At 39.3% G+C, this 21,365-nt stretch overlaps 5 protein-coding genes and 1 non-coding gene across 15 annotated transcripts; 3 read left to right on the forward strand and 3 right to left on the reverse strand.

Annotated features, from left to right (window-relative positions):
• Positions 1 to 1,134: 1,134 nt before the first annotated feature.
• Positions 1,135 to 10,505, reverse strand: LOC105268779 (uncharacterized). Of its 4 annotated transcripts, none has more exons than XM_011308623.1 (6): positions 10,422 to 10,505; positions 9,814 to 10,031; positions 9,493 to 9,690; positions 1,730 to 9,354; positions 1,365 to 1,526; positions 1,135 to 1,289 (listed from the first exon to the last, which is right to left on the reverse strand). In XM_011308623.1, exons 2-4 carry the CDS (start codon positions 10,008 to 10,010, stop codon positions 3,717 to 3,719), a joined length of 6,033 nt encoding a protein of 2,010 aa, XP_011306925.1. In that variant the 5' UTR covers positions 10,011 to 10,031; positions 10,422 to 10,505; the 3' UTR covers positions 1,135 to 1,289; positions 1,365 to 1,526; positions 1,730 to 3,716. The 4 variants fall into 4 exon arrangements, with proteins under 4 accessions (XP_011306925.1, XP_011306930.1, XP_011306908.1 ...); XM_011308628.1 differs by having other exon boundaries at positions 1,684 to 9,354; XM_011308606.1 differs by having other exon boundaries at positions 1,365 to 9,354.
• Positions 10,412 to 14,307, forward strand: LOC105268748 (longitudinals lacking protein, isoforms H/M/V-like). 5 transcript variants are annotated; one of them, XM_011308571.1, is made up of 6 exons: positions 10,412 to 10,494; positions 12,102 to 12,312; positions 12,716 to 12,898; positions 13,076 to 13,409; positions 13,523 to 13,618; positions 13,810 to 14,306. In XM_011308571.1, exons 1-6 carry the CDS (start codon positions 10,487 to 10,489, stop codon positions 14,070 to 14,072), a joined length of 1,095 nt encoding a protein of 364 aa, XP_011306873.1. In that variant the 5' UTR covers positions 10,412 to 10,486; the 3' UTR covers positions 14,073 to 14,306. The 5 variants fall into 5 exon arrangements, with proteins under 5 accessions (XP_011306873.1, XP_011306881.1, XP_011306866.1 ...); XM_011308579.1 differs by lacking the exon at positions 10,412 to 10,494 and adding an exon at positions 10,501 to 10,843 and having other exon boundaries at positions 13,810 to 14,303; XM_011308564.1 differs by lacking the exon at positions 10,412 to 10,494 and adding an exon at positions 10,879 to 11,167 and having other exon boundaries at positions 13,810 to 14,307.
• Positions 14,308 to 14,346: 39 nt separating this feature from the next.
• Positions 14,347 to 15,387, reverse strand: ND-B17.2 (NADH dehydrogenase (ubiquinone) B17.2 subunit). The gene is made up of 3 exons (XM_011308669.1): positions 15,231 to 15,387; positions 14,997 to 15,079; positions 14,347 to 14,746 (listed from the first exon to the last, which is right to left on the reverse strand). The coding sequence occupies exons 1-3, from the start codon at positions 15,326 to 15,328 to the stop codon at positions 14,502 to 14,504; spliced, it is 426 nt and encodes a 141-aa protein (XP_011306971.1). The 5' UTR covers positions 15,329 to 15,387; the 3' UTR covers positions 14,347 to 14,501.
• A 203-nt stretch (positions 15,388 to 15,590) lies between these two features.
• On the reverse strand, positions 15,591 to 15,663 carry TRNAR-CCU (transfer RNA arginine (anticodon CCU)). The gene has a single exon. It is a non-coding gene; the product is annotated as a tRNA-Arg (tRNA).
• On the forward strand, positions 15,647 to 18,496 carry Pgant35A (polypeptide N-acetylgalactosaminyltransferase 35A). Its single transcript, XM_011308680.1, has 4 exons — positions 15,647 to 15,988; positions 16,079 to 16,352; positions 16,460 to 17,586; positions 17,862 to 18,496. Exons 2-4 carry the CDS (start codon positions 16,079 to 16,081, stop codon positions 18,315 to 18,317), a joined length of 1,857 nt encoding a protein of 618 aa, XP_011306982.1. The 5' UTR covers positions 15,647 to 15,988; the 3' UTR covers positions 18,318 to 18,496.
• Positions 18,497 to 18,705: 209 nt separating this feature from the next.
• Positions 18,706 to 21,163, forward strand: LOC105268846 (cell division cycle 7-related protein kinase). Of its 3 annotated transcripts, none has more exons than XM_011308722.1 (11): positions 18,706 to 18,853; positions 18,943 to 19,053; positions 19,128 to 19,225; positions 19,446 to 19,677; positions 19,804 to 19,897; positions 19,965 to 20,107; positions 20,178 to 20,289; positions 20,350 to 20,530; positions 20,606 to 20,755; positions 20,832 to 20,950; positions 21,016 to 21,163. In XM_011308722.1, the coding sequence occupies exons 3-11, from the start codon at positions 19,189 to 19,191 to the stop codon at positions 21,139 to 21,141; spliced, it is 1,194 nt and encodes a 397-aa protein (XP_011307024.1). In that variant the 5' UTR covers positions 18,706 to 18,853; positions 18,943 to 19,053; positions 19,128 to 19,188; the 3' UTR covers positions 21,142 to 21,163. The 3 variants fall into 3 exon arrangements, with proteins under 3 accessions (XP_011307024.1, XP_011307016.1, XP_011307008.1); XM_011308714.1 differs by having other exon boundaries at positions 19,001 to 19,053; XM_011308706.1 differs by lacking the exons at positions 18,706 to 18,853; positions 18,943 to 19,053 and having other exon boundaries at positions 19,054 to 19,225.
• Positions 21,164 to 21,365: the final 202 nt, after the last annotated feature.

Raw genomic sequence — 21,365 nt, forward strand, 5'->3', positions numbered from 1 at the left:
TTTTATTATCTGAAATTCACCATGATCTATTGATTATGGATCTATGGACAGAAATTTGCGTCAAATGAAATTGATTTGTTTCAATTAAATCAATTTAGTCCAAGTCTTTTGACTTATATTATTTTTTCCATCGAAATGGAGAAAAAAAAACATTTATGTGGTTTTATTATATCCGGATATATCTATCCGGAATTGATATTAAAGCCTTTAGGGATATTAAATAGCTGCGTAATTTCACGACAAATAAACAGCGGAATATTCCAAAAATTGAAATTTTGTTGTGGCTCAATATGGTTTTTCAATGTTGACGTGAAAATCACTGGAGTTTTCATCATTCGCACTGATACTAGGTTATCATGATTAACGATGACTTACCTATTGACAGATAGAGTCTTCTTCCAAATGATTCACAAGACACTGATGATGATACAAGTTTTCACAGCATTTTATAGGTACCACAAAACACTGGTGAATGGGATATTCGACTAATTTTGTCGCGTCATGAGACTCATCGTAACTAAGTGACTGACACTACGGAAAGATGATTGCAGGCATTTGTAAGTGGAGCCATGAATGAAGAACTACAGGATTTCAGACTCGGTTCCACTTTGCGGTAAAAAAAGAAAGCTCAGTTCTCCCGCATTCGTGTCGGTAACGGGGGCCTGTATTTATTTTCCCATTTTTTAATTTTTGATTTTACTGGGTTTGGGTGAAAAATCGATGTAAAACGGATTTCAGAGTGAAACGGGTGGTTCGCGATAGAATAAATACGCGAAATGAGGTATCTCAGATGTAAAATGTGAAATTTCACCCGAGGTGAATTTTTGGCCAGAAGTGATTTTTAAAAGTCGTAATTTTCTATACGCTCTAATCACTGTTTTTTTTCATGAGTCGCCCGTAAAAAAGAATTTTTAATATAAAATTTGCAGAACGGAGTCTCTTGTCTAGTCAATCTTCTTTGATTCAATTCGAAATCTTTTTTATAGCTTCAAATCTCGTCTACAAAAAGGGTTCTACGTAAAGTTTCGTAATCTTCAGATTCAGACACATCTCTTAAAACCTCTTCTATTAATTGAATCAATTCTCCCATTTACCTCTTCGCTTCTGCCTGTTCCCGACAGTGGAGAGGAGAAATCATTGACATCTGCAGAATTTATTAGGATGAAAAAAATATTCAATAATCTATCAATTGAAGAATATCACTTGATAATTTCAAGGTCATTGTTAGGATAATTGACGACGAAATGGTGGTAGATTGAAGATCCTCGCAGAACCGAGAAAAACGAGTGCTGAAAAATTCATACGATAATTACTGCAATGTTTTGGTTTGATATTAGGATTGATATTAGGACTCTGTAGGTTACCAGTAGCGATGGAATGCATTATCACTTTCCCTGGAGTTTTGTTGAACTTTTTGGAATGATAAGAAACGTAAACACCTGCTCCAATCAGACCTGAACCACTGACCAATCGACATGCAAGGCAGTCTCTGTCTCTATTCGATATTATTGATGATCCAGACATTCCTGTCGATGATTTTTAGGCCCAGCTTTAATGACGTGTGAGTAGTGACGAAAGTTTTTTTATATTTTTGGAGGGCTTTTTCAAAGAGGTTAGACTTTATATATTTTAATTATTCTTGTAAATGCCCAACCAAAGCCCAATTTATCAAATTTAATTCACCAAGCCAAATTGAGCTCAGAGGCTGTGAAATTCCTCTTCTTAATACCTTTTATTTCAATTTGATTGATAGATTTATTATGAAGATTAGCTCTTACTAGAATTATTGCAAATTCAATTTTACTTTCAGAACAAACCGATGAGGAAACGTGATTCGTAGCTGTCGATAAAGAAAATTTCTCGAGTTCCATTCACATTCAAAGTTATTAATTATTTATAAATAATTCATCTCTTTTGGAGATGAATGCGGAGGAGAAACAATCAATTTTTTTATTTTTAAATTCGCAAACACAATTTTTGATGGAATGAAATTTTTAAGCTTGTCAACGAAAATCCATACCCTCGCAATATTTCAATGAAAACATCGAGAAAATCAAGAAGAAATTGAGAAAAAATCGAGACGATGAAATATTAGGGGAAGAATCTAAATGTTTTATAAAACCTATTATTTTATGTGGTCTTTTATTGAGGCTTTAAATAAATATTACCACAATATCTCCATAATTTTTCATTGTATTTAAATATTTATCATAAACGTTTACATTAAATTCAAACGATTGAAAATATATAAATGACTAGATACAAATATTGCATATAAATGTACATTGCAAATGCAAAACAATATCAATGTCTCGATAAATAAATATACTGAGAAATAAACTTGCGCATTGAAATGGCCACGGATTACCTCTAGTGTCGAATTCTTCTCTAACATTTCCACCAGCATGACACATTCAATAATGGAAAATTATCAATCATAACATGTCCTGCTTGTTACGACAGTTTTTTTCCACTGCAATTAGCAGTCCATTTTCGTTCGGAAGAAAAATATAATTGAACAAAAGAAAAATGAAAGCCCATTGGCCAAGAAGAAACGGTAAATAAAATGATTGAATGACAAAGCTCAATAGAGTAAATCAAACAAAAAGTCATATTCTCTCTTTTTTTCTCAATAATCATTTCATTAAAAATGCGACCACCGATATCTTTTTAATTTTAGTAATCGATCGAATGGCGTGAAATATTCATTTTTAATCTAACGCGTCAGCAACTGGCCGTTAAATATCTACGTAATTATTAAATATGTATCCACTTAACGTTGATTTATCTTCAAATAACTTCTATCGGTTTTTTTTCCCTTTTTTTCGTTTATTTTGTGTAATTGCGTACGTAAACTCGAGAAAACTGCGAAAGGTAAGGGCGAAATCAAGATAGGGAGTAGAAAATAAAGATGAACATAATTTTTCTCTATTTTGAATTGCCTGTGGCCTACATCGGCAAGAATCAGGTCATTAGTTAGGCAATTCATAGCATATGGAGTGTTTTTTCTCTACGTGTAATTGATAAATGCCACCATTCGCAATTAAAATCAACATTCCTAAAGCCAAGAGTTTCAACGTTTTTCTCATTCTGGATTCTCTGTAATTTACATAGTACGATAAACTCATTACTCACATTAATTGTGATGTTAGACCAAGAATTTGTCTTAATTCGTTAGAAATTTAAAAATGTAATATATTTAAAGGAGTTTTCTTTGTGATATTTGGATATTAAACGGAAATATTCCTTCATTTGTTGGAATACTACATAATCTTGAGAGTATGAAAACATTAGAACCTTCAGAAGGAAGTGGTACAATGAAACAATAGAAACAATGGAATAGTATAATAGATAACAATAAATCAAATAAATTTTTCAATTTCTGTAGATAAGTAATCATTTCGCATAGCAATTAATATCGAGAAAAAAAATGAAAGGAAATTTTTGTAGCTGAGAGAATTCCCAGGAGAAAATACCTCTCGACTCTTATATTGTCTCATTACCATTTGTTCGCCGCTTGCCTCCAGAACATTCAAAAATTCATACCCCCAAAGCCAGACTCGTGAAAAATATCCACCAGAAAAGCCCGTTCCTTTGCTAAACTTTCCAAAAAGCCAGCAGAAATTCAATTTGTAATTTATCAGCATCAGGTAGGGATTATTCCATCAGATGTTTTTCAGTTACTGTTCACTTCACAAGTGGAAAAAAAAATCTCCTTATGACATCACCTGTGTAGTTTTCATATCAGATTTTTTAAGAATGGTAGGTTCATCCTTGAGGAAAGTTCCAGACCTTGAGCCTACAGTGAGTTGCTGCTTGGTTGTCTCCGAGGGCTTTCCTTTTCCCTTCTCCACCACTCTCTTAACAGCAACCCTTGGAGGTCGATTAACCCCATTCATCTTCGGAGATCTCTTGCTGGGGCTTTCGCTGCTTGCAGTATTGCTATCCCTTTTCTCCCTCTTCCCCACTGGTGGAGTACTAGTGGAGGGAGTGCTCTGTCTAGAAGTGATCCTGGAGACCCCATTAACAGTCCTACCAATGTCAGGAGTCTTGGCAGCATCCAGGAGATTTCTCCTGAGGTTGGGAGAACCCTGATAAATGCTGGTAGCCGCAGCCCTATTCCTGCTGGCAGCTGTGGAGCTCTCCACTGATCTGACAGGTCGTCTGGCAACAGTCAGAGGACTCTTCTGGGCCATCGGAGGACTCTTCTTCACCTGAGCTCTCCCCAAAGTCGGTGAAACTTTATTCGAAACTGCTTTCCCACTGATTTCTCCCATCAGACTGTCAGTGGACATCGACGTGTCCATTTTTCCAGGAGTCTTCTTCACAACCGCAGGTCGTTTCTTTTTAATATCACTCAGAGAGTCCGCAGGCACGTCCTTCGCCCTCGTGGATGGTGACTCTGGTCTGGTGATTCCACAGCTCTTGCTCACAGAATTGTCCTTTTTAACAGCTCTCTCGTTACAAGACTCTGTCAAGCTGTCAGTGGACAATGCCTTGACTGTCATCTCTTTCTTCACCGTCAGCTTTATTTTGGTTGGGGGTTTTTTGTCCACAGCCCTTTTCATAGCTGGACTCGACGTTCTCGATGAATCAGACGATGATATCATGATTTTTCTCCTCTGCTGGACTGCAGTAATCCTCTCAGGCAAGCCATGAGACGTATCCTTTGGTACTGACTTCGTCCTCGGTTCCAAATATCTAGATTTCACTTCCAATTTATTTGGCCAAGACTTTGGCCTCATCCCGGATGCCTGGACAGTCTTAGAACTGTCCTGCATCTTTCGCTCCAGAGGATCTGTCTTTGGTTTCACCATTACCCTCTTCTGATTTACCCCAGCCTTAGACGCACTCACCGTTTCATCAGAAATATTCATTTTGATTTTCCTCAGTTCCATACCTCTATTCACAGAGGATTTATTAAGCGTTTTAGATTCCTTGATAATCTCCCTGGAATGCCTAATGGGCCTCTTCAGGGCCTCATGAGGCAGAATAACCAAACAGGCGAGCTCCTGAATTCGCCTCCTCAGCTCGAGATCCATTTTCAGCCAGGTTGTAGTCCTGGCAGCCCTGGGTGCCTCTTTAACCAAACACTTCTCCACCCTTGCTTGAATTTTCTTCAGAAACTCAACAAACAGTGGATTCCACTGCTTGTGCTCATCACAGCCAACAGTTCCCAACATCTTAAACAACTTGGAATAACTCCTGCACGCCTGATCCGGAGGAAGTCTGTCGGCAGCTGCAAGAACATTGTCCTCCAATCTACTGATATTCCACGTTAAATCTCTCCCAAGAGCCTGGAAGCTGTCATTATTCAGTACAGATGAAAAATTATCAGACAAAAATTTGAGAGCAGTCTCGAGCAAATTGGAAACCATTCTGAAGACAGGTTCTGCCCATCTGATATTGGGTAAAGTAGCCAGAAGTTTATCACACTCCATGATAGTCTGGAGGACGTTATCAGCAGACATGTGAACGATGTGCTGATGGTAGCATTTGTCCATGAGTTCCCTTGGGAGAGTTGCAAATGCCTTACACGGCCAGATCCTGACGAAGTGCCTAGTAATCCACCTCAGAGACTTTCTGTAAACCTCATCGAGGCCATAGGCAGCAGCCAGGGGAAGACACTCGAGGACCCCAACAGCACACAACTGACAGGGTTTATGAAATAGATGACAGTATTTGACTTTCAACGTGTACCCAATAACCTCCTTGAGGCCCTCAAGGCACAGCATATCAGCGAGCGTTGCCAGTTCGACAATACTAATTGAATCAGGTATATTGCTTTCTCCACTGTAAATATGACAGAGGGCAAAGTGCACTGATGAATAAGAGTAACCCTGAAGAGATATCACATTTCCAGCGCTCTCGATCCACCCACCACTGAGAATAGCAGCAAAATACTGGCATCTGGAGCTCAATATACACTTATGGGCCCTGATTCTCCGGCCACTGACGTCGATGGTAACATCAGGATTTATCTCCTCTAGGAACATCCTCAAGAGATCCTCCCCAAGTCTATTATAGGGTTTTACATTGGCGAATGACGAGGTCTCAGTCTCCTCTGTGCTCACATCAGCTCCAGATCGCCCCATGCTTGACTGCATGCTGCTGATTTCTGATTCTGATATCATCTCAGGATCTACATCATTCTGCAATTCGTCAATGGGGGACTTGTGCTTTGCAGGAAGTGATGTACTCATTATCGAGGTGAATTTTCTCGTATTGAGGAGAGTTCTAACTGGGCAAGGACCGCTGCTCCTGTTCAATGCGAGTTTACTCTCAACCCAGGATGTCTCAGGAATGCTTTTGCTCATCCTGTAGGAGAGGTTTGTGATCCTCGTTGTGTCCTCAGTGGTGACATCGACTTTGGCTGGAGTTTTATCAAGATCTGAGAGTCTCACGAAACCAGAGCTCGAAGCTTCCTTGATATCTGAAATGGCTTTTTGAGAAGGGGTGTTAACGTCGACATCCTCGTCCTCGTCGTCCTCGTTGTTATCGTCGTCGTCGTAATCGTCATCCAACTCGTCCTCTATTTTTTTGATGGTCTTCGTGAGGGACTTGTGGGTCTCAGAGATTTTACTGGGTATGTCCTCGAGTTTTTCCATTCTATACTCAGAAATTTCGAACTCCTGGTGATCACTCGAGGATGGGCCACTAGCACTACCACTGCTGATGTCAAATGTCTCGGATTTTCTTGTGTGTCCTTCTGTGCTCTCAGTGCCAGTCTTCTCCCAGACGGAATCGTCAGAGACTTCGGTGGCTTTAGGGTCCACCGAGGCCTCTGTGCTAGACCCCATGTCACTCTTCATCAGATCTTTGAGTTCATGGCGTTTTGCACAGCGAGAGATGTCCTCGTTGATTATCTCCACGTGGGAATTGGGTGGAGTGTCTCTGATTTCGTAATCTAAAATTTCCGTTGGAGCCTCTGATTTTGGAAGGGAGTCCTGGGAAGGAGCCGCAGCTGATTGTGCAGATTGTGCTGATTGCGGTGATTTTTCCTGATTTAACGAGCAAATAGATCCACTATTCTTTGATATCATTTTCTTGTGAATATCTGGATCAATGGATACGGATCTTGCTCGTTTGTGCTCCTTGCGAAAGGGCTCCTTAAGTCCATTCCCCAGTACCTTCTCTACATTCCACGAATGCCTCTGTAAAGTAGGTTTCGACGTCGACAGAGTCCTTCTCCGCACCACTGGGGAGTCAGACTCAATATACATGAATACACTCTTCTTCTCTGCTGATCGAGACTCTTGTGAGGATTCACTTCCTCCCTCTTTTCCACTGTCATCCGAACTCCTCGGTTGAGCGGGTTTACTTTTACCCTGAATTTTACCAGTATCTGAGTCATTGAGATCGATAAACATGGAGAAGATGTTCTTTTTATCTAAATTCTCCCTCATCCTGCCATTAGTCTCGACTTTGTTGGATTTATCTGAGACTTTAGACAGATCCACGAAAAACTGGGTGGCCTCCTCCCTCCTGGAGCATCCGGACTTGTCGTCCTTGGGTGGATCCACGTCCTTGAGATTAACAAAAAATCCTAAACTTCCTTTTGACCGATTGTTTGGACTCTTGCTGATGCAGTCAGAGGAGGAGAAACTCTGGGACATGTTTCCCAGAGAGTAATTTGGCTTTTTGCCGCAGTCACTCATGTCCACGATCCACGTGGTCATGGAAGAGGACATCTTGGGTTTTGTCACTTTTTCCATCAAGTGAGAATTCATTAAAACAGCACCCCCTGACACTATGGGAGTCGATTCAGTTTTTCTTCTGACGATGGGGCTGTCAACAGGTGTTGAATAATCTACAGAGCTCACACCTCCAGAGACAATTGGCGTTGTCTCGTCTCTCCTCGGTCTCTTCGGTGTTGCAGACCTGCTCGCCCTCATCATGTGGGTTTCAAAAGTCGCTGGAAGGCTGGTACAATCCCCAATGGAGCTGTCATCAGTCTCCGAGCATTCGGCAAGATTCTTGTCACTCGCACTCTTCATTCCCATCCCTCCACCGACCCCTCCATTATCATCCCCTCCTAAATTCTTGCTCTTCGACGATTCTGAGTAATTCATGATCGAGTAATTGGATGACGAAATAAGATCATCATCCACTCGATGCCCTGAATACTGTGGAATCGAGTTCTTGAAGACTAGATTACCCTGACGACGTTCGTACTCTTGCCGAAGATGCGACAGTTTCTCATCCCCTGACTCCAGCTCAAAGGTATTCCCTCTAATCAACGAGGACCTCCTGGAGTCACTCAAACTCGTGGTATTGGACACTGGCCCCTCGAAAATTTCATTTGTCAGCCTGTTGATTTCTCCCTGTGAACTTTCATTCTCCCTCGCCTTTTTATTGTTATCGATACAGGGGGAGGGATGATTGCTCTCACCACTGTCTGCCTCCTTGATCTCCACCACGAGGGACTCCTTTTCCACCATTGGTTCAGGCTTCTCCTCTGTCGCTGAATCCACTCGCTTTATCTTTCTCGGTTCTGTTATGGGTTCTAAGTACTCAGTGAGTATTAACTCTCGCTGAAATTGCGCCATATTCTCGTGGCCAATTTGTAGAGATGACTTTTTCGGCTTCTGGTCCTCAGGGTGTGTCCTGGAGGGAATGTAAGAGGATTCTAGATAGGGAGGGAGGGAGGTCGAGGATTTTTCCTCGCTGAGAATTGACAGGGATGATACGTCTGGCTCGTCGTTGAGGCTCGAGGCATCGATGAAGTAGTAGCTGTTTATGCTGGAGGAACTCTTCTTGAAGGAGGGGTTCTCCACTATAACATTTCTACCCTCTGGTTTGAGAGGTTTTTCCTTGGGACTGCTCTCCGCAATGTGGAACTCGAAGGAGGCTGTGGAGATGAAGGAGGCACCCTGATTGTTGTCGTTGGTGTCTGAATCGTACGCCGGATTATTCAGCACTTGGTTTTCATATTTAGATGGAGTCATGTGCTTTTCCTCTCGAGAGGAGCTCCCTGACGAGGAAGGATCCTGCCGAGAGGCTCCACTGGGAGAAGTAAGATTCATGGGAGTCGAGATCTTTGGAGAAAATTTATCATTCTGCCTCTTTTGATTGTTAGACGATTCAACTATGTCTCCGGTTATGGAAACCCTGATGAAGTCGTCGTCTGTAGAGATGTAGTGGGACTCCTCCAAGTCTGTGCCAGAGTTCTCAGATTCTGTTGTCTCCTGGAGGCTGAAGGAACCTGTCTCCAGTCCGGAGTCTGCCATTTCTGATGCACTCGGGGTTAAGTTTACATCGTTGCCCGAGAGAGATAAGGACGTGAAGTCATTCTTCAAAATGTGGACTAGGTAAAGTTCGTCGGTGGTGATGTCCAGATTACAGTATATTAATCTGAAATTCATTGATTTGCAATTAAAATATTTCAATTAAACTCCAGGAATTTTATAAGTTTCTAAAATCCAGTCATTGCTCCAAAAATATACAAGTATCTGCATATTTTATCAGCATCTAATGATTAGCCATAATTACCTCACAAAATCCTGGACCTGTTGGAAGATTTCCACCGATCGTAAAACGCATTTACTCGGTCTCCCCTCATTAACGAAATAATCCTCTAACACGTCATACAATTTTGGTGCTCTTGCCTTAACGATACAAGTATTTGTCTGTATAACGTGTGATTCGTGTATAATGTAAAGATCACAATGCAGACACTCCAAAAATATTCTAAAAACCAACACCGATTATTGAAAAGTCGAACTAAGAACAACCTGTCATAATACTCCAATCGTATGCTCTCCAATTAAAAACAAATTAACCATAAAAAAATAATTAAAACACCGTAATTACCTAAATATACTCTTTTGGAGTGTAGAAATGTTATGAATGTAAGTACGTCTGTTCTCAACAATCTTCCGTTTCTCAAACGTCTGACTTCCAGCTTCACTTAAAAAATCCAAGTGCCCAGTATTTCTTCTGCATTTCCTATCTCCACTATGAAAATTTCCCCTCTTGCCGGTGCCGATGCTTCCAGCCATGAGGCGCATCTACTCTTCCATCATCGTCACCTTGAACACCATGAACAATTAACACAACCATCCACAATTCCCTCTCCTCCTCACCAATCGCTTCACCACATTCTCATTCTATTCGAGATAAATTTCAAGGTTTACATTAATATCACGTATTCCAGCGATTGTTATTCCATTTTCGTCCAGCTGAGACTTGCCAAAGCCATTCAGCATTAATTTTTTCTCCACTGGAGTAGGTTACGATTGATTTTCGCAAATGTCTTCACATGACTACGTCGATCTGACGAGTGCGAATCGCGAGGACTCGGGAAAAAACCCTTTTCTTCCTGGAGTCTCGAAGGGTTTGGAGGAGGCGATGTGGGGATATTCCAGGAAAATATCCCATTTCCAATAATTTATTGATCCATTATGTATACATATATTTACCTCGTCTCCACGCCGCCCCTGCAGCTCACGGGAACCGCACCGGAACTGGCAAACACGAAAACTTGATGACGAGGTACATTTCACTGGTTTCACCTGTCACTCGATTCACCTCATCTTGTGATTTCCTGTTCGTTCGTTTCGTTTTCTTTTTTCGAAGTGTTTTGATGATTATTCTTCTGGTGTATTGTTATTTCTTACCCTGACACTACAGGATGGTCATGGTGTCTTCATTATGTGCATGTGTGGGCAAACACTAGGTGTAAAATACACTAGGGAGCGCTGATCATGTGTGGGTGAACATTTGTGAGGGGTTTCCATCGACGCATTTCGTTGGGTCAAATAAAACCCTTTTTTCAGTTTTCTGCATTTTTCTCAGAGGGCAAATGAAAAGTGAAACTCAGGGAAAATTATTATCACCGAAGGTCTCGTTTTAAGATTATTTTATTATTACGATTTTTGATATATTCAATGAAATATTCAGATAATATTTAATACTCCATATTTGAATAGTAATTGTAGCAATTTGTATTATTACTTTGGAAAAATAATATTATGAGTAGGGAGGCGGACACTTTAAAAAAAATGTTTTCTGGAGAAAATATGCTGGAGCATTTTCAAATGGCTCGGAATACATATAACCATAAAAAGGGACAAATCATGTCGATGAAAATATTTTGTAGGGCGGATGTGGGTGAAACGGGCATTTCCCAAATTTTGAAAAATTGATTTATGATCGTTGTAGAAAGGTATACATATTCATTAGATTTATATTTCTAATTCATACATTTCCTAATTGAAAAATTGAAACTGTGGCGACTCAATTTTCATTTATCCAAGCGCCATTTCTATAGCCACATCTGCTTCTTTGATGATTCAAACAATAAAAATGATTGAAATAAAAAAATTAAAAACCGGGAGAACCAAACAGAATGCATTTTTATAAATATTAAATTAAATTAAATTAAATTGAATAAATTGCTATCAGAAAACGTTTCACCAATTTTTTACAGTGAATAACGAATTATTATTCATTGTTAATCTAATCACAATATTAGAACATAAAAAATTGAAGAGAATAGTATGTATTGAATGGAATAAAATCCACTCTCAAATCAATTGTTAATTTACCAGCGCCATTGGTTACACCCACTCATTAAAAAAAGTAGTTATCCAATTGCTTTTTATCGGACTAAGCTGTCATCTCTCATTTTTATATTTGAGATTTGAAAAGAGGCGACGGTAACGCCGCACTAAAGATTATAATTTAGCCTCGTTTTTTATCTTGGAAGCTGAGCACATTTTTTCAACGAGAGAAATAAAAAATATAAATCGATTGGAGCTCTCCGATTTCTTTTTGCTGATGATATTTTTTTTTTAACTCGTTTTGCAAAAGAAGTTCACAGTCACCAGAGTAATTCGTAAGTGATGATGCACGAATTGATGTCACGGTCATTTACAATGTGATAGCAACTGTCTTGCTGCGACAATTCACCAAGAAGCATTTATTTCGCGTAGTTACATTTCTAAGAACAAAAATTAATTGCTTGATAGCGATAAGTATCGACGAGTCCCTGTTGAAGATAAATTACTCCCGTAAATAAATTAGTGAAAACAATGGAGATCGCTGCTGGATTATTAATAATAGTGATAAGTTGAGCTTTTATCTTTTTCTTTTCACAGAACGACAATGGCTTTGACTGACAGTTTTCCCTCGTCTGAGCAGTTTGCTCTCAGGTGGAACAATTTTTCTCACAATTTATCCTCGGGATTTTTAACACACCTCAACAATCAGGACCTGGTGGATGTCACAATTGCGGTCGAGGGTCAAATTCTCCAAGCTCACAAGCTTGTTCTCTCTGTTTGCAGCACTTACTTCCAAAATATTTTCAAGGTACTTATTTTTAAGAACTCATTAAATTTATTCACATATTTATGACTCTGTTTTACTGGAATCAATAGCTCGAATGAGTTTGATAATTGCGCTTTTAAATAAATTATTACAGTTATTATTACTGAAAAATTATCAATCGACTCTGAACAAATTTTTTTTTTTCGTTAATAATCATCTAAATATTTTCTTTTATCTCTACGTGTTATTTTGCTCATCGTTTCGTTCCTTCCATTGATCCCAGATTAAACAGAATAGGATTTCAAGAAAAAATGTTCCGAATATTTACTCAGTGTCATACATCACATCAAAAAAATATGACACACTGCTTGTTGTGATCTGTTGTTTACTCACATGACGTGTCAATGTAAAATTGAAATGTCATGCGATAATAAATTCTCTCCAGGCCAACCCTTGTCAGCATCCAGTAGTAATTCTCAAAGACATGGGCTACACCGAAGTCGATGCACTTTTAAAATTCATGTACCAGGGTGAAGTCAACGTGAAGCAAGAGGAACTTGCGAGTTTTTTGAAAGTTGCTGAAACGCTTCAAGTCAAAGGTCTCACGTTGGACAAACAAAGTTTGAAGGTCATTCTCTTATTAATTTCTCATTCCAGCAGTCTGGTAATTCCAGCCAATTCCTTATTGCAATACATTCGGCACAAATGTAGAAGTTACTCCATGACAGATTAATCAAGCATTAATAATTGAACTCAAACTGACGAATTGAAGGAGCGATTGTTGTATTATTATTAATTATTGCAGCACCTGCCGAGAGATAATGGCAGTGTCTCAGAGCACTCCAATGGAGTACCAAAAATCGAGAGTGATTTTGAAAACAGTGGTCTGCCGGGGGATCATGTAAAATCTATTAAACAGGACAGAGTCCCGAAAAAACGATTGTTGCAGACGAGTAACTCTACAAATTCATTCAAGAGAACACGTAGCTCTGGATTGACAGCTCAGAATTCTTCAGATCAGACGAGTACCAGAAGTGCTTCTCCGAAGAATGATGGGCCTTCTGATGATGACAAACATGAGACTGATGATACGTATCAAGATTTAACGAATACTGTAGAGAATGACATCAATAAAAACGGTGAGATAAATTTATTGAATTGAAACTTTATTTCTGACAATTCTATACTAGTTTAAGAAACACGTCGAGTAAAAAACGGCTGATTTTTTTATAAGATTCTTTGTTTACTGCAGTTAATGACTCTATTGACTTGACTAAAGATGATAATTTTGGAGATCTGGATGAGCTCATCCCCACGAATACTAGTGCAAAGACTGGAGGAGAAGGAAGTTGGTATTTATTTTCATTGAAAACGTATGAAAAAAATCAATAAAAATTAATAGAAATCGTGGAAGAATTTACATATCTGTTGGAAAGAAGAAGAAATTTCAATGATGTTTTTTTTATTGATTCTTTTTACACGTGAAAGCCACAAGTAAATAAACGAAAGCCTTGTGACTTGAATTTTATTCCTAATTAGACGTGGAGCCAGTGACGTACCGATTGTCAGCTAGAGGTCGACCCCAGCTAGTTCATGAGGGCTACGTCTACAATTTGACATCCCGTTCAGAAGTTCTAAATCGCTCGCACTACCGCTGTGCAGAGCAACATCGTGGCTGCCGAGGAAAATGTGCGGTGATAGCCGAAAGATTTATGCCAACTGGTGTTCACGAGCACAATCATGCTCCAGGGTATCAATCCGAACAGGAATACCGAAAAAAGAAAGCGTCGGAGGGAGATTAACCCTTTAAAAAAAGTATTAACATGAACCGAGGGAATAATACCACAATCATTCCAGTCTTACGAAAATTTTCGTACTGTTTTTGTACCTCCATCAATTCAAAAGCTATTTGAATTTCATTCCAGGTGGTTGCTGCAGCCAAACTAGTTCAATAAGCGTCAATATTTGTTGAGATCTCCATTTCTCATTTTCCAATTAAAGATAATAACGTATTTATAATATATGTTCAAATACTGTTGGAATTTTCATAAAATAAAAGGTCTATTTATTTTATAATTTTGGTTTTAATATATTTATTTTACCCGTGGTAATGGATGTTATTATTTATTTTACATTACTATGTCCATTACATCTGGTACATTTGATCAATATTTAATTTCCTAGCTCACCAATTTGTAATGAAGAATCTATTTTGTTTAAATTGTGATTATTCAGCACTGAGGAGGCTTCCAGGGTTCAACTTTGGACTTGGTCGTGCTGTATGGCATGTAGGCTTGGTTGGTGCCTGACAAATTCATTTGATGATCGATCATCCACTTGTGCTTTGGTCTAGAGGGATCGTTTTGGGGCAAAAGGTCAGTTTTGTAGTGCAACCATCCAAACCATTCAGCAGGGACTTGGGAGCCATCGTAGTTCATGTGAACGTACGGAGCGTAAACGATCCACCTGTTACGACCTGAAATGATGGAGAATTTATTAAAAAAAAAAAGAGAACTAAAAGAACTATCAGAAAATCATCTGCTCTAATTGAAAATTACAAGTTGAGAAGGGAATAGAAAAAAAAGAATTAGAGGAAATATCTGAAATATTAATTTTTAATGGAAATAGATGGGAGAAATGACTCGATTAAAAAACAAAAATCGAGTTGGGAAAATTATTATCAGTAAAAAAAATGAGGAAATTAATGAATTAAATTATCAACTCACCGTAGAAATAGTAATTGTTCTCATAGTACTTGTTACCGTATTTGTCCTCTCCAACCAAAGTACCCCATTTTAAATCATCCATTCTGCGTTGATGGAAAAGAATTATTTATATTAAGAAAAGAAATTATTTGACGGAAATGTCAATACGGGGCGAATATAACCTCTCATCAAAACAATAAAGCGAATATATGAAATTGATTTAAGGAGTTTCATTCAATATTCGGGTAGTCCTACCTGTAGAGGGTTTTAAGACACCCTATAGGTCCTCCATTCTGTTTTATGACCTTTCCGAAATTCCCGAAAATGTTCAAATAAGCTTTAAGAAAACTCATTATGATAGAATCCAAAATATCCGATTATGCAAAAATATGGTTACGAAAATAAACCACGCGACATCAGCGCCTCAACTCACTGGTGGTTAAAGAATGCAACTATATATTCACTGAAATTTGAAAATTCAAAATTTTCAAAAAAGTATCGGAGGGCATAGAAATGCAGGAGGTATTCACTGAAATTTGAAATTTCGAAATTTTTCGAAAAGTATCAGGGGAGCATGACAATCGAGCTTTGTAAAAACAAAAATTATAAAACCACTACCCCTGGTGGGACTCGAACCCACAATCCCCGGTTTAGGAGACCGATGCCTTATCCATTAGGCCACAGGGGCTTTGGATCTCGAGTCAATTTTGTCTTTTAAGAATCCTCAACTACACATATATAGTTAAATCAAAAAATACAGACCATGAATTCCATATTCCAAACTGTGGCACAGAAAAGTCTTAATCTATCATTCATTTATGGCGACTGCTGATATTACGTGCATTAAAAAATCAAGTCCCTCATCAATTTATTGCTGTGTCCATCGGCTGTGAGATCTCGTCCTAGTCAACATGAACAGCTGTCACGGAGTGATTTCCATTCATTCTGTCGATCATTACTTTTAAGTCTCATTTTTCATCACCACGTTCTATTGATTCTCCGCTGAAAGAAACGTAAGACTAAATGAATAATTTGTGATTAGTGGAATAGCCCTTTACTGCGGGAATTAACCTAAAAAATTAATGGGAAATTTCTTATTTCAGATGATTTCAACGAGATACGCCTCATTCATATCTGGAATAGTTATTGCATCGTTGACATGGGCATTCAGTTTATATTTATATTCGAAACTCTCACAGAATCCCAACAATGTCAATCCAACAATGCTCATATCATACTTAAATCCCCAGGAGGACTCATTGCTCAGTGAAAGAATGCTCTTGAATAATGCATTTGATGGAGGAAAGAAAAACAGTGATAAACTGATTAAACAGTTGCAGCCAGTGCCTGTAAGACCTGTAAAAACTCTGGGCGATGGTAATTACTCATTCATCTGTGATTCCATTTTATTTTCAATCCTCTTTGCTATCAGTACAGAACTAATGATCAATTATTTTTACTCACCTGTCACGACCGTTCGAAAGGTCTAGATGAACTTGGGCTAGTGCACACCCCAGAAGAAGCCCGAAAGCGTGATGAGGGCTACCAGAAGTTCGCGTTCAACGTCCTGGTCTCGGACGCCCTAGGCCCCCACCGAGAGTACGCCATCCCCGATACTCGAAACAAGCTCTGCTCTTCCCAAAAATATCCCTCCAACCTGCCAACTGCCAGCATAATCATCTGCTTCTACAACGAGCACTTCATGACACTCCTGCGCTCCCTCCACTCTATCATTTCGAGAACCCCAAAGTCTCTTCTCCACGAGATAATCCTCGTGAATGACTTCAGCGACAGCGATCAACTCCACGATGACGTACAGAACTATGTTGACAGCAACCTGAAACAGGTAAAGTACTTCAAGACAGATAAACGAGAGGGTCTCATTCGTGCCAGAATGTTAGGCGCCAGCAAAGCCACTGGAGACGTCCTGGTCTTCCTGGACTCGCATATTGAGGTCAATATCATGTGGATCGAACCTCTGCTCTCCAGAATTTCAGTTTCAAGGACAATCGTTCCTATGCCTGTCATCGATATAATTAATTCTGACACGTTCCAGTACTCGGCGAGTCCTCTTGTTCGCGGTGGATTCAACTGGGGGCTCAATTTCAAATGGGAAAATTTGCCAGTGAATACTCTTGTCACTGATGATGATTTTGTGAAGCCCATCAGATCCCCGACGATGGCTGGGGGTCTCTTCGCCATCGACAGGAAGTATTTCCATGAAATGGGAGAGTATGACTCTGGAATGGATGTATGGGGTGGGGAAAATCTGGAGATCTCTTTTAGGGTCTGGATGTGCGGGGGCAGCATCGAGCTCATTCCTTGCTCCAGGGTGGGACATGTCTTCAGGAAGAGGAGACCTTATGGCAATGATCGCGTTCAAAATACTATGTTGAAGAATTCTTTGAGGGTTGCTCATGTGTGGATGGACAAGTATAAACAATATTACTTGAGGGGAGTGGATCAAGTGGACTTTGGGGATGTCTCGGAGAGGATCAGGCTTAGGGACAGACTCAAGTGCAAGGACTTTGCCTGGTATCTGGATAATGTTTATCCAGAGTTGGCTCTGCCTGATGACAATGAGGCGAACTTGAAGAAAAAATGGGCCAAGGTGCGTTGGAATTTTTTATAACAAAATTATATCGAAGTTGTATGGGAATTAAAAATTATACAACATCTCCCTTATTTACGTAGGCTTCGAGTTATAGACAAAGTTCTATAAATTTCTATTATTCTATTTAAGTTATTATTAACTTGAAATTACACGATAAAATAGTAAAATCTTAATCGAAAAACTCATAGGATTAAATTCATTTTTCTTTTAGAATTCCATGAAACTGTTAAACGAATTTTTTAAATTTAATTATTGATTATTATTTTATCCAGATTCCTCAGGAGCCAGGGCAGCCCTGGCACTCTAGGAAGCGGAATTACACCGATCAATTTCTGATTCGTCTATCGAACTCGGCGCTCTGCGTGCAAAGCGAAAAGGATATAAAAACGAAGGGATCTAGATTAATACTGGCGCCCTGTCTGCGGATCAAATCGCAAATGTGGTATGAGACAGACAAGAATGAGTTGGTTCTTGGGCAGATGTTGTGCCTAGATGGTAGTGGGAAGCAGCCAAAATTGGGAAAATGTCATGAGATGGGTGGGGACCAAGAGTGGAGGCACAAGGGGACCAGTAATATGCCCATTTATAATCTTGCTGCTGGGACATGCCTCGCTTTCGAGAAGGGGCATAAATCTTACGTTGTCATGGATCTTTGCACTAAGGACGACAGGTCGACTATCTCCTGGGACCTCGTCAAGTCCAAGATTCCTGCTAAGGAGATAAGATGACCTAAATTGAAGGGCGGGAGAGGCAGGGGGAAGGTAAGACAGAAACACATGGAGAATTGGATTTGATTCGGTTGACGAAATTCGGATTATTGCTTGGAAAGTGGAAGATTTCTTTGCAGGGCATGTGAGTTACCATTGTTTTGATTCATGTTGAATGTTTCAATAATCTAAATAAAACAATAATTTGTTGAAAAAAATTGAGTAATGATTAATTATTTCAAGAATTAATCCTTGGTTCAGAAGTTTTTCGATTTACACTTTGGAATTACACTTTTTTTGAATTGTATCTTCCAAGAAACTTTATCTTCAAATAAAAAAATGGTACTGATGACATACCGATCGTGGCGCCATGGGGTGCAGTACTACGATGCCCCTGGGGTCACTCAAACCCGGCAAAATTTGCGAATTAAAAAATCAACCGGTTGAAAGGCTTCTATTCAAAAGCAAAAAGTACAAGAATTACTGGATTTTATACAAAATTACAAGCATTCCAGATTATTTATCCAAAGTCAAAGTTGATGGAACTACCAGGAAAGGTGAGGACTTGAAAATTTCGATTATACGAAATTTCGAAATATGTCTCCTTTAGATGAAATTGAATTCCAAATTATTAAAAAAAATTTAGTTAATACGCCCTGGAGAAAAATAAATACAGAATTTCCTCTATCTCTGCGGTAATATAGCCCACAAATAAATCATGTCAACCAACAGCTGATACACGTGTCAACTGATGCAGGTGAGTCAAAAAATTACTGTTGGCGCCAAATATGTGAAGTTGTGAGAGGATTCGAGGGCTGACAAAGTTCGAAGGGGGTTGAATTTTTCAGGGGTTTTACTGGGATGAGGGGTATCTCCTGGGAACCAAGAGATCATGAGTGTCACCGAAGGGACCCAGAGTGGCGAACAAGGTGAGGATTTAAAAAATTTCAAACACCGAGGGATTTATAATGCTGGTTGGGGTTGGAGGTTATCTTTGATAGTCACTATTTTTATTTTTCATTATTAAAGTATTGCTATTTCTGTGGCAGAGAGAATTTTCTCTGGGATCACGTGTTGATAAGAATTCGATGGGGCAGACTGAAATAATGAGGGACCACTGACTCGTGGAATTTTTTTTTCAATTTTTAGGGCCTTATTTGGAGGAGAGGATTATCGCTCTGATTCGAGAGCTGCCAGTTCTGGGAGAACTATTTAATATACATTTTAAAATCGGTGAGGGCACCTTCAGTTCCGTCTACTTGGCGACCCTGAAAGAATCTGACTCTTCAAAGGAGTCCAAGAAATTTGCTGTAAAGCATTTGATACCGACTTATCCACCGGCTCGGATCGAGAGAGAGTTGCAGTGTCTCCAGGATATCGGGTATTTTCAGTAGTCAGATGGGAGAAACAGAATTTCATTGAATATCGATCGAGCTAAAAAAATCATTTTTTCACCCCTCTCCTCGGGTGAATATCACGATTTTTCATTAGTGGTTGAATTTTTCAGTGGTGCTGACAATGTCGTGGGAATCGAGTTCTGCATTCGCAGTGGAGCTTCAGTTGCCTTTGTCATGCCTTATATAAGACACACGAAATTTTCTGTAAGAGAATCAATTACCTTTTAATTTTACTATGAAATTGTTTTCTAGCGTTCAATTCTTCCTGCAGGATTATATTCATAATATGGGGGCAGTGGAGTTAAAACACTACATTAGGGCTCTGATGGTTGCTCTCCGGAAAGTCCACATGTTTAACATCATTCATCGAGACGTCAAACCGAGTAATTTCTTGTACGATAGGAGGAACAAAAGGCAATATCTGCAGAATAATTTATTCCATTTGTAAAATGTGTGATTCTTACAGAATTATTTCGTGTTATAGGTATTTACTCGTCGATTTTGGATTGGCTCAGGTGTACAGGGATGAGAAAAAAAAAATCAGTGAGCCACCGCCTCTGGAAACGTATTGCGTCAAGAGAAAACGAACTAACGAGGTAATCGGCAATGATAAATATTTTTAATAATATTTTTTAACTATCCCATGACTTTCGTAGAATAAACGCCAGTTGCTGGAGGAAACGAAAAGACCTGGAGCCGAAAGCAAATGCTACTGCTTTGGAAAAGCAAGAATCTGCTCTTTGTGTTTGGCAAGACCGTCACAAGTTGCGTCCAGAGCTGGTACTCCAGGATATCGAGCTCCTGAGGTGCTGTTCAAATGTCCTCATCAAACTCCAGGTGACAGTCACAAAAAAAATTTTCAGGAATTCGTAAATTCTGTTGATATCGTTTTGTCAATTGAATTGATTCCAGCAATCGACATATGGGCTGCTGGAGTGATAATGCTCTGCATTCTCAGTGCTACCCAACCCTTTTTTCGCTGTCCAGACGACTGCACAGCTCTTGCTGAAGTCACAACACTTTTTGGTACCGAAAAAATGACAGCATGTGCACGAAAATTGGGTAAAAAATCACTTGAATGAATTCCCCATTCTTTCAATCTTTATCCATTTCAATTAATTAAGTTTAATGGCATCAGGAAAGAAATTAATCTGCAGTGAGCACATGCCTGGGACTGATATAGTGTCTCTCTGCCAGAAGCTGCGAGCACGCGTGAAGATTCCTCCAAAAGATAACTCCAGAAATGATTATCGAAAGGTATTGGCGCCTTTTCTCCAGTTAAATTAATTATAAATCCTAATTATGGATATTTTTCCTTGAAGACCGTTCTACTCGAGAACTTCCCCCCCGAAGCTTTCGATTTACTGCTCAAACTCTTGGACGTCGACTACAAATCTCGAATCACCGCCGATGACGCCTTAAACCACCCATTTCTCAAACTGCAGTAATGCACTCAGGGCCTCCAATACGCCTTCATATTTACACGCAGTTAAAAAGACAATAAGCAATTCAGTACGATACAATATTTTTAACTCAAAAGTCTGTTGTATAAAGGTAATATTTTATATACAAATAAATTCATGAAGTACAATAACAATAAATAAATTTACTGAATCATCAGATGGAATTGAGTTGCTCCATCGTAAAATGCAAGTCTTTATCCTACTAATTT

Source organism: Fopius arisanus, unplaced genomic scaffold (genome assembly GCF_000806365.1).
Source record: "Fopius arisanus strain USDA-PBARC FA_bdor unplaced genomic scaffold, ASM80636v1 scaffold00003, whole genome shotgun sequence".
Lineage (NCBI taxonomy): Eukaryota > Metazoa > Arthropoda > Insecta > Hymenoptera > Braconidae > Fopius > Fopius arisanus.

Coding starts and splice junctions, on each gene's coding strand:
- Pgant35A (XM_011308680.1), top strand. CDS start 16,079: ATGATTTCAACGAGATACGCCTCATTCATATCTGGAATAGTTATTGCA. Junction 16,353..16,459: donor TGTAAAAACTCTGGGCGATG/GTAATTACTCAT, acceptor ACCGTTCGAAAG/GTCTAGATGAACTTGGGCTA. Junction 17,587..17,861: donor TGAAGAAAAAATGGGCCAAG/GTGCGTTGGAAT, acceptor TATTTTATCCAG/ATTCCTCAGGAGCCAGGGCA.
- LOC105268779 (XM_011308623.1), bottom strand. CDS start 10,010: ATGCGCCTCATGGCTGGAAGCATCGGCACCGGCAAGAGGGGAAATTTT. Junction 9,691..9,813: donor CTCCAAAAGAGTATATTTAG/GTAATTACGGTG, acceptor GTTGGTTTTTAG/AATATTTTTGGAGTGTCTGC. Junction 9,355..9,492: donor CAGGTCCAGGATTTTGTGAG/GTAATTATGGCT, acceptor AATGAATTTCAG/ATTAATATACTGTAATCTGG.
- LOC105268748 (XM_011308564.1), top strand. Junction 12,313..12,715: donor ACTTCCAAAATATTTTCAAG/GTACTTATTTTT, acceptor AATTCTCTCCAG/GCCAACCCTTGTCAGCATCC. Junction 13,410..13,522: donor GAATGACATCAATAAAAACG/GTGAGATAAATT, acceptor TGTTTACTGCAG/TTAATGACTCTATTGACTTG.
- ND-B17.2 (XM_011308669.1), bottom strand. CDS start 15,328: ATGAGTTTTCTTAAAGCTTATTTGAACATTTTCGGGAATTTCGGAAAG. Junction 15,080..15,230: donor TGTCTTAAAACCCTCTACAG/GTAGGACTACCC, acceptor CCATCAACGCAG/AATGGATGATTTAAAATGGG. Junction 14,747..14,996: donor GAACAATTACTATTTCTACG/GTGAGTTGATAA, acceptor CCATCATTTCAG/GTCGTAACAGGTGGATCGTT.
- LOC105268846 (XM_011308722.1), top strand. CDS start 19,189: ATGAGTGTCACCGAAGGGACCCAGAGTGGCGAACAAG. Junction 19,678..19,803: donor CAGTGTCTCCAGGATATCGG/GTATTTTCAGTA, acceptor TGAATTTTTCAG/TGGTGCTGACAATGTCGTGG. Junction 20,290..20,349: donor AGAGAAAACGAACTAACGAG/GTAATCGGCAAT, acceptor TGACTTTCGTAG/AATAAACGCCAGTTGCTGGA.